Below are 13,040 nucleotides of genomic sequence, written 5' to 3'. Positions count from 1 at the left end.
GCTCCCTCCAGTGAAGTGAACGCCCTAATCAGCCTCATTGCCGTGAGGATGTTTTGGAGCGCCTCTCCTCCCAAACACAGGCCACATCTGTTACCCAGTCCAGCAACACCTGCGGCTGTCCACCCTTTAAAAACAGAAACAACTGCTTAGATTTTTACAAAACACAGTGACATTTACTCCCACAAAAGTCATACTTGAGAAATTAAAGCAATAATATCTAATAAAAGAGACAAAGAGAGGAGTAAAAGCAATCACAACATAGACAGACTAAGACATTAAAAACATTTAAGAGTGGATAAACATGAGCATCTGGAAGGGGAAAGGTTAAAACATCTATTTTAAAACGTCAAAAGGGAGGAAGTGAACTGAGAGCGGGGCTATATGTTGCATCATATAGGAGTAAATGCCGTGCTAAAAGTCAAGGATCTTGTTGTGCAGCAGATTCATGTGACACATGGCCCTCGACAATGCTGCTGCTCCTTTGAAAAATGAAAGTCGAGAGAATCAAATCAGATTCATGCAATGTTTTTTTTTTTGTTTTTTTAAAGCAGAACATTTTGGAGGTCGGAAAGGAAAATGGCATCCCACCATAGAAGGATCAACCTGCAAGAACATCCTAGACATCTCCTCATCACTCATGACTAATCAGGCAGAAACAATATTTTAGGTGGGCCAGTACAAAAGTCCCATCTTTGCCCCGAAAAAGGACTTAGAACTGGAAAAATGACTAATTTACTTTGAAATAGTATGCATTACAAAGGCTATTGTGGCAAAAACACTGCCTATAACACAAGCTCTACCATCAGTTATATAAAGGCTTGTACACAATACAACAGTATAGACAAAAACATTTATTATATATATATGTATACCCAAACAGCAGAGAAGTTGTTACAGTATAACATATTATTATAATTATTATTATTAATAATAATAATTATAATAATAATAATAATTACTATGATGGCAAAATATTGGCATTAACAATTAACAGAACATTTGATCAGCGAACACTTATTAAACACACTTATGAAAGAACAACACAGCTTTACAATGAAGTCTGGATGAAATTTGACTTATATGGTAAAAAGAATTATGCTTCTCAAAACAATTAAGCACTGTTCATAGTATCAGTGGCCGGGGCCGGGCTAACCTTCTTGCGGGCTAATGACGCTGAAGAACTGGGCTGGCTGGACTCGGTTAATGGAGGCAGTGGCCCGTCTTCTTCCTCAACTGCTGCTTTCTTAAAACAATACATTAACGAACGTCGCTTAGCTATTGCTGTGGTGATATTAGCTATAACATCGTCTAACTAGCGACTAGAAAGTCGGAAACCATAGGAATTCATTAATAACATTCCGGCCTCCGACAACTTCATTCATCAGTTCTGTTTTCATCAGAAGACAAATTAAACACACACAACAAGGCAACCATAAACACAACAGTGTTCAGATACTGTGTAAAACACACTGCGTAGTTTATGGTTTAAAATGTATATTTTTCAATAAATGAAAATGAAAACACCCCCGCCTAACAAATGGTATCATCCTCTTCTCACCGTTACGTTCACTGCACCTGCGCACCTGCACAGCTGCACGCGCTCCGCAGCCCCTGGTCCCGCACGAGTGAGAGTCCGGGTTGTGAATCAAGTAAGTTCCTCCAAAACTGTCTCACACTTGGTTCCTTTTACCAGGTAGCGTGAGCACTGTTCGCTGCGTTAAATAATAGCATTATTATTATTATTATTATTATTATTATTATTATTATTATTATTATCATTATTATTATTATTATTATTAATAAAATGCTGAAATATAGTATTTGAAAATATAAATGTAAAGAAAAAAACAAAACAAAAAAAACTATATATACACTGTAAAGTACCCACACTATAAAACAATATAAATATATAGACCAATAAAATACTGTAAATAAAAAAAAAAAACATAAACTGAGTAAAAAAGATATGCATTACACTGCAAATAATCCTCTTCATTTTACAACTTGCAGAATGATAACTTCACAGAGGTTAAAGTGAGGTGGGGCCCTTGAGGGAGGTTTTGGGGGCCCCTATCGGCTCAGGGGCCCCAAGCAGTTGCCTGCCTTGCCTGTTCACAAGCTGCGCCTCTGTGTACACGTCCTGCATTCAGCAGGTAAGAGACTCGAGACTGTCCATGATGACCTAAAGTAGCAGGTAATATAAACCACAAATTACTTTTATTGTTTTTATTTATTTCAAACCCACAATGGAGAACACAGCTTCTCCTGTGAAAGGAATGTGTGCTTTATTTTTAAGCCCAATAACAACAATAATGAAGCTATTTAGAATGACACACCTGTGTGTGATGATATTGATTAGGTTATTAACAGTAAAACCAGGTGAGTGATGAAGGTGTTGTGGTTTTTTTTTACTGCTTAGTTGAACCAATGTTTACAAAACGTACTAAAATTGTACTGACAATTTCGTAAAAACAGACCCCGAAAAGAGTCTCAATACAAACTGTCAAAATATATAATGATACTTTTAATAATAATAAGAACTAGTAAAACTGGATCCTTTCAGCAGCGTTTAAAAGATGAAGTGGAAAACATCGTCCAGCAGATGGCAGCATTTCAATGACGACCTGAACATTGATTATTTACAGGTGGAGGTGCTCCTGCACAGTGACACTGACGTGAAGGCCATGGTGCACTTGGTACAGTCCACCGCTCCCCTCTGTGTCTACACATTTGGAATGTTCCACTTCTTCCACACGGAGACAGAAGCAGGAAGAGGAGCAGTGGGGATAAACATGTGGTAACTGCTGCCTCTATGATCCACACACTGAGATTTTATAATATATATAATCCTCTTTTCAATGCACAGTCAAAACCTCTTTGAACAAGCATCTGCATAATAAGGCTCAGAGCAATCACATGGTTGTGGAACAGAACCTGCCAACTGCCAGAACAACCTCACTGTTGTGGACCTGTCCAACTGCCTGACTGGCCTTTAACACAGTCAACAATTTCTAAACCAGCAGGTGAAATGTGTATGCAAACAAAAACACAAGGGTGGATGTCATCATAATTCCATTTGGAAATAGCAGCAGGGTGAGAAACAAGAGGACAGATGATATATAGGCTTTCTCAATACTGTCATCTAGAGGCACACGGGTGTAGAGGTTTCCAGGTGATGGAAAAACAACAGGAAGTAGCAGGAGTTGTCTCTTCCTGTGCTGTTTGAGGTATCTCAGAAGCCAACCGACAAATAAACAAACAAATAATACATTAGAAAAGACGTGTTGATATGCTCGCTGACTCATAGCTCACAAAAATGGAAGGATGTGTTTGTGCGCTGTCAAATCATTAAACTCAACTACGTAGATCGCAAACAACTCCATGAAAAAACACTGTAGGAAAGAGGATGTGCAGATGTGAAAGCCTGGCTTACAAAAACACATACAGCATATCCTGAAACCATATATGGTCCCCATGAAATAATAATCCAGGAGCTTAAGAATGCTGTAAATAATGTATATCGTCTAATATTCTGTTCACGTGTAAGGCCGAGTTATGAAAAATAGTACATGCACTTACAAGTTAATGCATTCTGTACTATAATAAATTATTATTGCCTTGGATGATATCTTTATAAACACAAGGACAGACTTGTGTTTTTTTTTCGTTGTTTGCATCATGGTGAACACAGACTATATCCGCAGGGTTTATCTGTATCTCATGATCCTTTGAGTAACACAAACTAACTGTGAACTATGCTGCATGAGATCTGACCCCGAACACTAAAGACAAAATCCTGTAGATACAGCGACTGCAAACACAAGCATTTTCCTCACTAAACCTCGTCAAATAATAAAAATTAGGTTCAGTTCCTGCAACAGTGAATTACAAAACAGGAAGTTTTTCTAATCATCATTTATGACTTGAAATGTTTGTCTCACTTCAGCACGCACTGGTGAGAATCCCTTGGCTTACAGAGTCACTGGCATCTGTGGCATTCTGGAAAGAATTCCTTCTCTGTCGATTCAAGAGGGGAATGTACAGTAAGAGCTGTCTCTGAGTGAATGCAGACGCAACATATTGAAACCCGATATACTGTCCATGCACATAAAAAAGGGTGAATGAATATCAATAAATTTCCTCCCGTCTATTCCCAGTATATCAACTGTTCCAGACATCTGCAGAAATTCTCCAGGATAACACAAAGCACTGGACACCGACTGGAAAAAATCATTCAAAAACCACATGCATCAATGTGCACTTCCATAAATGACAAGACACTAAACTATAGGTTGACTTTTATCTTCTTTTTTTTTAATTGAAATACAAACTTTAGATACAGCAGGGGTGAGCACAGACTGTATGAACCACAGCGAGGCCTTTGAGTGACAAACTCTCCCAGGTTTGCTTAAAATGCAAAGCATCTCCTTGATTCTGATGGAACTGAAAAAAGCACTCAATCCTATTTTTTGAATTATTCATCCGTCCTAACTGGGTTATCACCCATGTAGGGAGACCTCCTGTTTATGTAATTTGTGTATGCTAGCTTGTGCAAATAAGAATTTTAAAAAGAACAGCAGGAAAAAGAAAAATATAGGATAATTTCTCATTCTTCGGTTTAGGCTTTTTCAAGCCGTGTCTTTTCTATTCTTCCAAACACAACCGATTTTAGATCACTGATTACATTTGGATGATTTTGGCGACATCATTAACATCTGATGATGTGATATTACGGTTAAAAGGCAACACTTAAACAGCTTAAACCCTGCTGACATTAGAACAATTACACAGTTTAAGGGGAGATTTTCCAGCAGCTCATGAAACATTTATCTACTGTGTTCTGAGTCAGTGTTATTCCCTTATTGGTTTGCAGAAAAATAAAAAATAAAATGACATTTTATTTCAACCAAAACTGCCAAGATATGCCCTTATTAATAATAATAAAAATAATAATAATAATTACTGAGCTGAACCTAGTTACAAGTTTAAAGCCTGGAAAACATCAGAAAAAGTATGTTCTACTTTAAATAATGTTGCCTTGATACATGACCATAGTAAAATAAATAATCTATCAATGTCTATGAAACGAATTATTCAGCTAAAAGCATTTGAACGAGCCATCCTGAGGACATGTGAGTTAAGGGTCAGAAGAGTGTTTGCAGCTAATGTTTTAAGAATAAAGCAGTGTTTTGCTGGTGGGGCAAACATATTTCACATTTTTCATGCAAATGATCTAAACCACAACAACAACAACGAGTGACAGAATCTCCTCGGGTTATTGAAACTGTCACACAGCAGCTTCCTCCTGCACATAAAAACCTCACCTCTGCCACACAGCGAGCACTACAGGTGCAGACAAATAAAATCCCAGTTTCAAAAGGCTATGCCACTGCTTACAATTTATCTGCTTGTACAAACAACGTAGCTTTTAATGTCACAAGGTGGGGTAACCTTCAAAGACAACTTTAATGTACATGAGGAGACATGAGCAACAGAAGACACATCAAAGCATACAACAAGAGATGCGACCTAAAGCAACATCCTTATATGTCTGTACCTAGACATACACAGTATCTCTCAAACTATTAATTCGAAATATCTTATCAAACTTGTGTTTGGAGAAGTTTTGTGCGCAATCTGTATTTCGGTCTTCCTGAAAGGCATCGAAAAACAAATCAATCTTAAGAGGAAAAATAATAAAACAATACATGAGAGGATAAAACAGAGCTGCTGATGTTGCATCAAAGATCAGGTCACTGCTGTGGTGAGCACACGGTGGGAGTCGTGGCTCCTCAGTCCTGGAGAAAAAGTAAAGACGATGAAGAGCAAGCTGCTGTAGTCTTGTGCATGATGGAAGTGGGTCCTTCCCTTAAGTCTTGCAGTTGTAGAATCTATGGATGCCGGCCAGAAATGGTTCACAAAAGCTTTTGCAACAATTGTTATACATGGTGTTTCCACTGGCATCAAATTGTTGGGGGGCGTTGTCATCAGTTCTTCTGGGAAACTGAGAACATTGTCAGATCTTTGCTGAAATTAAATAAATCTCTGTTTCCAATGTGGGAAGCTCAATTCCTTCTCCATGTCCTTAAAATAACTGAACTGTAAGAGGCTGTTTAAGGCCCAATGTAGTCCAAAGGAGAGGGTTTTTTTGTCACCAGGTTTATTGACAGCCCTCTCCTTTAAGATGCATGAGAGGAACAAGGTGGAAAGTAAACACAGGTGAGACGCCACACTCCAGCCTTCAGGTGGTTGAGCTAGACCACGGTGAGAGGTGGAGGCTTATAAAAGGAAAAAACCGTGCTGCCATTTAAGATGACAGCTCCTATTTTTCTGTAATGGAGAGGAGTTATATTTAAACCGTTGTGTGATTCTTTCATTCTTTTTTTTTTTAGAAGACAGAGATGAGTGCAAAGACCCCATATAGAAGAGCGCAGGGATAGGCCACCAGCAGCTGCTGCCCATCCATGGCCAATGCCGAGATGAAGATCTTTGAGGCTGAGAAGCTGCACCAGCCAATGATCGCTGCCGTAAGTATAATTCCTATCATGCCCCTAGAGAGGACAGAGAAGGAAGCAGGAAATTAGCTTGATAATTTCAAAGGTTGCCTACAGATAAGCAACATTAAATGTCAACAGTTAATAACAACAAAAAGTAAGTTGGTTGAAGTTTTCAAGGACTTTCCAGGACCAATTCCTTCAAATTGTGCAGACAGAGCAACTTGTAGAAGCTGCTTCTCCCATGGCGTCCACTTTTATTGATTTGCAGCACGTTCTGCATCTGGATAAGTGATTGTCCTTGGGATCTTGGGCAAGTCAAGCTTTGTAATTTGTCTTTGGTGAGCCAGAGATCTTGAAATTTGCATTTCACAGACATCACTTAATTTGCTCTCTCTGGATTAGCGTTACTCGTTCGTTGTTCTGCATTGAATTTCACGTCAACGGCGGAGTGAGACACTACGTTTGTTCTGTGTAGGCCTAGTAAACGTACATCAAGCAATGCAGGGCACATGAAACAGTAGGTGGTGTTGCCACAAACAATCGGCAAAACATTACCTAAATATCAAGTTAACTTTATTCTTGCACAAAAAGACCCATGTCGATTTAGGGTAATTTCAATTTATCTAATTCAGACTTTTAGGGATGGGTGCAGTCTGCATCAAAATACATCTCACTTTTCATTTTGGCACAAAGGTTAACTGATGAGAGGAGCCATACTGCTCGCATGAGACATGCGTCTCTTTTTTTGGAATAGAAGTCCCACCTATTTTTTCAGCAAGCCGAGCTCGTCTCACAGCAAAAAATAGACACTGAAACGACCCTTCAGTTTCAACGTCTATATCTGTCGCATAGGTCAAACAGCAGATCCTTTACCCGTTTCAATATAAAAGCAATCCAGCGTTACAGTTGTCACTTAAAAATGTGTAAATTATTTTACATATTTTAATACATATATTGTGAAATATAAGCAGGACTGAGTGGTGCACTGCTTCATACTGAAGAGCACTGGTAGTACAGAGTACAGAGGACTATTTAGAGAACTAAGAAAATATTTATGATTTTCAAATCAAACCATATGTCAAATATAGCAGAGGCCCTGCAGCAGATGCACAGCAGACACGCTCCGTGTGAAAAACAGTGCAGCGTGAGATGCATCAGATGAGCGACGCAGCTGTTGCACACTACACACGCGTATCCAGTGTGGACCCAGGCTTATATTGCACTACGTAAACATTCAGAGGACTGTCTTAATTGTGCTTGAATTAGAGGTTATATATCGGCATCTGCAAATGTTTTCCGACTCACTGTAAAGAGAGGAGGACTCCGAAGCTGGAGAGGAGGATCATGGGGAGGAGGCAGTAACCCAGGACACTGGCCACACAGCCAAAGGAGACACCAGTCATACTCATCAGGTTGAGTAGACAGTACATGCCAAGGCAGCCGATTGCACTGATGCCGTATACATATCCAAACTGAATCTTACCGGACTGTAAATGGAGAAAAAAATATATATATGGATTTGGATACAAATACATGAATACTGCACAGGACAGTGCACAAATACAGTATATTGAGTGTGCAACAGTGGAGGAATCTATTTGTGTTTTTAAGGGTGCGTTCACAACTACAGTAATTGTCTGCTTCACATCGTTTAATTTTTCAGCTGGTTTGATTCATGTTCACAAAGGCATAAATGCTTCAGGGATCAGTTCAACCGGACTAAAAAAACCCAGTGTGAACGTACCACAAGAATTATCATCACTGTTCATTCAATTATTTTACCAGAAGGAGTGTCGCTCCAAAGGCCAAACAGAAGACCATGGGGCCGGCCAGGTCTGTCTCATTCATGATGCTGCCATCTGCTACTTTCAGTGGATGGAGCACTGTCAGGGTCTTCTGCCAGATGTGGTCAAAGTTGATTCCTAGTTCTACAAGACAGAAGAATAAACATTACATAATGTTGGACAAAAGGACTTCAGTATAATGAAGAATAGGATGAGGATAGGACTAGGATAGCCTTGTGTCTTGGAGACTGCTACAGGTACACAATATGTTGTACAATATTGTAAGAATTCAATTAGTGCTTGCAGTCATTGCAAAAGCCATTTTAAAATGTCAATATTAAAGTAGTAGTAGTAGTAGTAGTGTATAACTGCTGAAGAGTTACTGCATATAGAAATTAAGTCATGTCTTGCAGTTGTGCTTAACTTACCTTCTAGCAGCGGTGGCTCATCATCAAAGCTGCTACCATACATGGACTGTGATGGAGATGGCGTGTAGGTCTGTGTGGGCTGAAAGATCTGTCCTGTGTATGGCTGCTGAGGCTGCATCATGCCTGGGGCAGAATAACCCATGGGCTGGGAGTAGTCATACTGACCGTGCTGCCTGGAAAAGACACACAATGCTCAATGATCGAGACTGAGTGAAACAGTGTTAAAATATTGAAGCCTTATTCTTGTTTAAACAAAAAAATAATTTAAATATAACTCCCAAACCAGCTAAAACAGCACATAACTGAGTATCTACATTGTTAGAGGAGAGAGCTTTTTCACTCACTTGTTGTAGGGGTTTTCAGTGTTGCTGTAGCCATGGCTTGCCTGGTTTTGGTCATCAACACTGTAGCTTGACTGGTAAAAGTCTGTGTTGAAATTGTCAAACCCCGACATCTCTCCACCTGGCAGGAAAAGGAAGACGGCCGATCAGCTAGGATAAGAACCTATGTTCATGTAAATTACATACTCTCTGCTGATCTTTCCTGTTACGACATGCAGTGTTCATGTGACTTAGCTTTAACATCAATCAGTATGACAGGAAGTTTGTGAACCCCACTTAGTTAGCTGTTAAAAATGTTCAGTTTGAGCTTCAGGGCCCATTGCCTCTTTTCAGAATCCCTATCTTGACTGACAGCAAGACATTGGAATTCAGAGTTTGCTGAAAGCAAGTCCACCTATCAGTGCTTTTCAGTGATATTGCATCTCATAATCACAAAAGCCTAAAAAATAACATTGGTGGCATATGTTGGCTACTAAATACTGCAGCTTAGGCGCATGCCAAAGTGACTAGTTTAAATACATTTCTAAAATAAACAAAACATGTCATGTACCAGTTCCAACTGGAGAAATCCCGTAGAAGATAGATGTCAAGAGTTGGCGGAACTTAATGAATCATGGGTTGCAATCACAAGTTATAGCAGCTTCCCTATCGTTGTCCTTTGCAAACATTTCCACACCGTCTATGTTTACCAGCAGTTTAATAGCCTCCACCCAGTTACTGCGACTCTAGCTTCTTATTATTGTAACACATCTGAGCGTTAAATAGGCTCGCGCGTTGTGTGGAACAATATTACTAATAATACTATAATATTAGTTCCACACAACACCGTGGAACTAATATTACCCACGGTATTTGTTTCATAAACATCGTAAACTATCAAGTGACACAACAAAAGGTGAAAACTGGGTTTTAACTCGTCTAGTCAAAAACAAACACTGCTCATCTTTGGGCGGCTAACGTACCGTTAACCCTGCTGCTAAGTAGATAGCTAAAGCTAACAGTACAACAGCTGTGTCACGTATGTTTGGGACAAGATACTAGCGCCGGGTTTAACGCTCCATTCACCCTTTTCGTGCAAACTTAATCAACACTGAGACATGAAGGCATTACAAACAGTTACCTGTGACGTTTGACTATCCTGACGAGAGCGATGCCAACTTGATTGCGGCTGCTACGTGTCAGCAGAGAGCTAAATCTTCCGGTGTGATACGTCGACGACCGGAAGCTGTTCGATCGCCTTTCGCGGAAACTGTAGCGCAACCCAACGACCGAAAGTGGCATTACATGATAGTCATCAAGTGGATTTTTTTTCATACATTAATATTATTTTCAAAAAAAAAAGAAATACACACCCCTTATTTAAATAAATGTGACAATAAGACACAATATAAATATTACACTCAAACGCTCATCATTGGCATAATTCAACATTGCATCTTCCACCTGTTTTTTCAACATCTGTCTTCCCACACTCAACCTCATTGAACTTAATAACAAAGGCCATTAAATGCATCACATACACACACACTCAATAAACATGTAGCTCTCGTACCCTCAGGGTGCAGGTACATTCAGGGCTTTGAGGTGCAGGAGGGAACGCTTTAGCTGATTCCCTCAGCCATCACATCCCTCAACAACAAAGCCCACTGAGTGTGATCGCAACTGTTTCATGATCACTGTTTTATGTGCAAGGGTGGTTGGGTGGTGGTAAAGTATGTGAAGTTTATTGCTGTTGTGTTGTGCTGCATCTGTGGAACAAGTGCAGTGCCGTGAGAAAGAATTTCCCCTCCGGGAAAATTAAAGTCTCAGTGTAAACTCTGGGCTCAGTGGTAGAGCTCCAGAACATAACAGTACGCTTTTATCTTTTACTCAAATTATGAGAACACTTGTCTACTGGATTTTTATGTAAACAAGCAATCATGAGGCAGCAATTCAAGGTAGGTCAGTGTGTGGACTGGGGAGTGCAGATGTGACAGAAATAAGTTGCTTCATCACACTTAAAGACAGTTGTGCCAATAGAGAGAGGATACAGAGGGCAATGTTCCATGAATGCGATGCTGAGTCAGTTGAAGAGATGCGGGTACTGCACTAGTAATTTATATAAACTCAATTTTGTCACCATATGGCACTCACACACACACACAGTCAGACTTTGAACGAGCACACACTGCTGTAATCAATCTAAACAGCTTTCACAAATTTAGAGTTTTTCCAGATACTGTGACAAAAATAAGAGATAAAAAAATAACAATCTCTTCACCTATTGAAGGCTTTGTTCTCTCCTGCAAGACAGCAAGTGTTGCTCATCACATGTCGAGGTGAGATCATTTTGTGTTCTGAGTCTTCGTCAGAGAAAAACCACGGCTCTGACAAGAGAAAGAGGGAAGAAGATGATTTAACTGTACACGTTTGGAGCTCCAGGCAAGAACAAAGGTGGCCTCTTTCATCTTGAAACCGAGGAGCACATTGATCACTGCCTGTGTGGGGTGGGGGGAGGGTTGGGGCTGCACTGCTATACCAAAATACTGCAGCTGGTTCGGATCCTGCACTCGTTCTGATGATGACAGATAATGTAAAATAATTGGCCGCTGACCTCTGCTGAGAGAAAACAAGGGCAGGCGGCGATGACCAACCGAGACAACATCACAGATGTTGACGTGACCCCAAATGAATGTCACACTGCAGACACAGATCAGAAAAAAGACAGCACTGTTCTGATCTGCTTGTAGTATTTCCTGTCATTTATGATAATAAAATGTTTGAAATGAAGCCAAATATTAACTGGAGTTTCATGGACGTGGCTCGGACTTACAGAGGGAGAAATTGGAAAAATAATATGGTGGAAAATGGCATGACGAGAAACTTTCTGAGGAGACATAATGAAATGTCTTCATCCTTGACAGAGATAAGATTTATTGAGTTATCTTATTTTGTTGTATTGGACTTTCAATACTGACAGTGTTGCAGGGAAAGAAAAGGTTTTCTGTCCCATTCCTTTTCCTGTTGAAGACTTTGCTGTCAACTGCAGCCCATATTTTATATACAGTTTTATTAAAGTGTGTTTTTACACTGAAAAACCAGGCAAATGCAACTTGCAACGCGTGAAAATGAGGAAAAATTCCAAAGGAATATCATCAGTTGTCCAACACGGATCACCTGTCTGCTCTCTCCGCTGTTGAACGTAATCGATTTGATGCACGAAACATGAATTTCAACAGCAAACGCTAATCATAAGCAGGAACGAGTCACCTCCCATACGTCGTCTTTCCTCAGACTTTTAATCATTTCCGAACATGAAGCGCATGTTTCTTCTTAATCCACTTAATGGAAGAAAATTGAAAAGTGCCAGAGAAGGTAATTGAATTTAGGGCAGTATGTTGCTATGTACTGTCATAATTGCCGTCTTTTATAATGTCTCTGCTGTAATCCTGCTGTCACTGCCTGGGTGGAAGAGCAGATTAAATATACTGAATTTCCCCGTACTGCCGCAACCTCTCATCTCCAACCACTTACTTCACCCTCATTTGAGATGTCTCTCGCCTCCTCCTCACCGAGATCAAATAAAGGAGGAAAAGCAAGCGATATATATATTCATCTGGTAGTTTTTGTCAAGAAAACGGACACATTTGCATAAACACTCGCATACGGCCCTTCCTTTACAGCAGAAACGGATGCAAACGTTTCCCTCAGACCATTACCAAGATTAAATAAATAATCTAATTCAATTTCCTGCCACCCAGATGATGTGACTGCTGCATCTGGTTTGTGTGTGGTCCGTCCGTCCTCTGATGCATCTTTCCTGCCTTTGCACCATAAAATAGTAAACAGCACCTGAAGAGGTTTTAAAGTTTGAAGCAAAGTGTGATTCCCACTTTAAAGGTGCATTATGTAATAAATCTCAAGCAACTGGCCATAAAATCCTCCTAATATGTCACAGAGACTCAGGAATAATGTTCATATAACAAACTGAACTCACCAACAACAACAGTA

General features: G+C 39.8%; 1 protein-coding gene across 3 annotated transcripts; it reads right to left on the bottom strand.

Annotated features, from left to right (window-relative positions):
* yipf5 (Yip1 domain family, member 5) lies at positions 1-10,245 on the bottom strand. 3 transcript variants are annotated; one of them, XM_083885867.1, is made up of 6 exons: positions 10,171-10,245; positions 9,054-9,171; positions 8,710-8,882; positions 8,280-8,425; positions 7,803-7,984; positions 1-124 (listed from the first exon to the last, which is right to left on the bottom strand). In XM_083885867.1, the coding sequence occupies exons 2-6, from the start codon at positions 9,161-9,163 to the stop codon at positions 91-93; spliced, it is 645 nt and encodes a 214-aa protein (XP_083741993.1). In that variant the 5' UTR covers positions 9,164-9,171; positions 10,171-10,245; the 3' UTR covers positions 1-90. The 3 variants fall into 3 exon arrangements, with proteins under 3 accessions (XP_083741993.1, XP_083741992.1, XP_083741994.1); XM_083885866.1 differs by lacking the exon at positions 1-124 and adding an exon at positions 4,298-6,551; XM_083885868.1 differs by lacking the exon at positions 1-124 and adding an exon at positions 7,668-7,719.
* Positions 10,246-13,040: the final 2,795 nt, after the last annotated feature.

Source organism: Microchirus variegatus (genome assembly GCF_963457635.1).
Source record: "Microchirus variegatus genome assembly, chromosome: 2".
Taxonomy (NCBI): Eukaryota; Metazoa; Chordata; class Actinopteri; order Pleuronectiformes; family Soleidae; genus Microchirus; species Microchirus variegatus.
This window is presented reverse-complemented; position numbering and strand designations above follow the sequence as displayed.

Coding starts and splice junctions, on each gene's coding strand:
- yipf5 (XM_083885866.1), bottom strand. CDS start 9,163: ATGTCGGGGTTTGACAATTTCAACACAGACTTTTACCAGTCAAGCTAC. Junction 8,426..8,709: donor TGAGCCACCGCTGCTAGAAG/GTAAGTTAAGCA, acceptor TCTGTCTTGTAG/AACTAGGAATCAACTTTGAC. Junction 6,552..7,802: donor GGAGTCCTCCTCTCTTTACA/GTGAGTCGGAAA, acceptor TGTCCTCTCTAG/GGGCATGATAGGAATTATAC.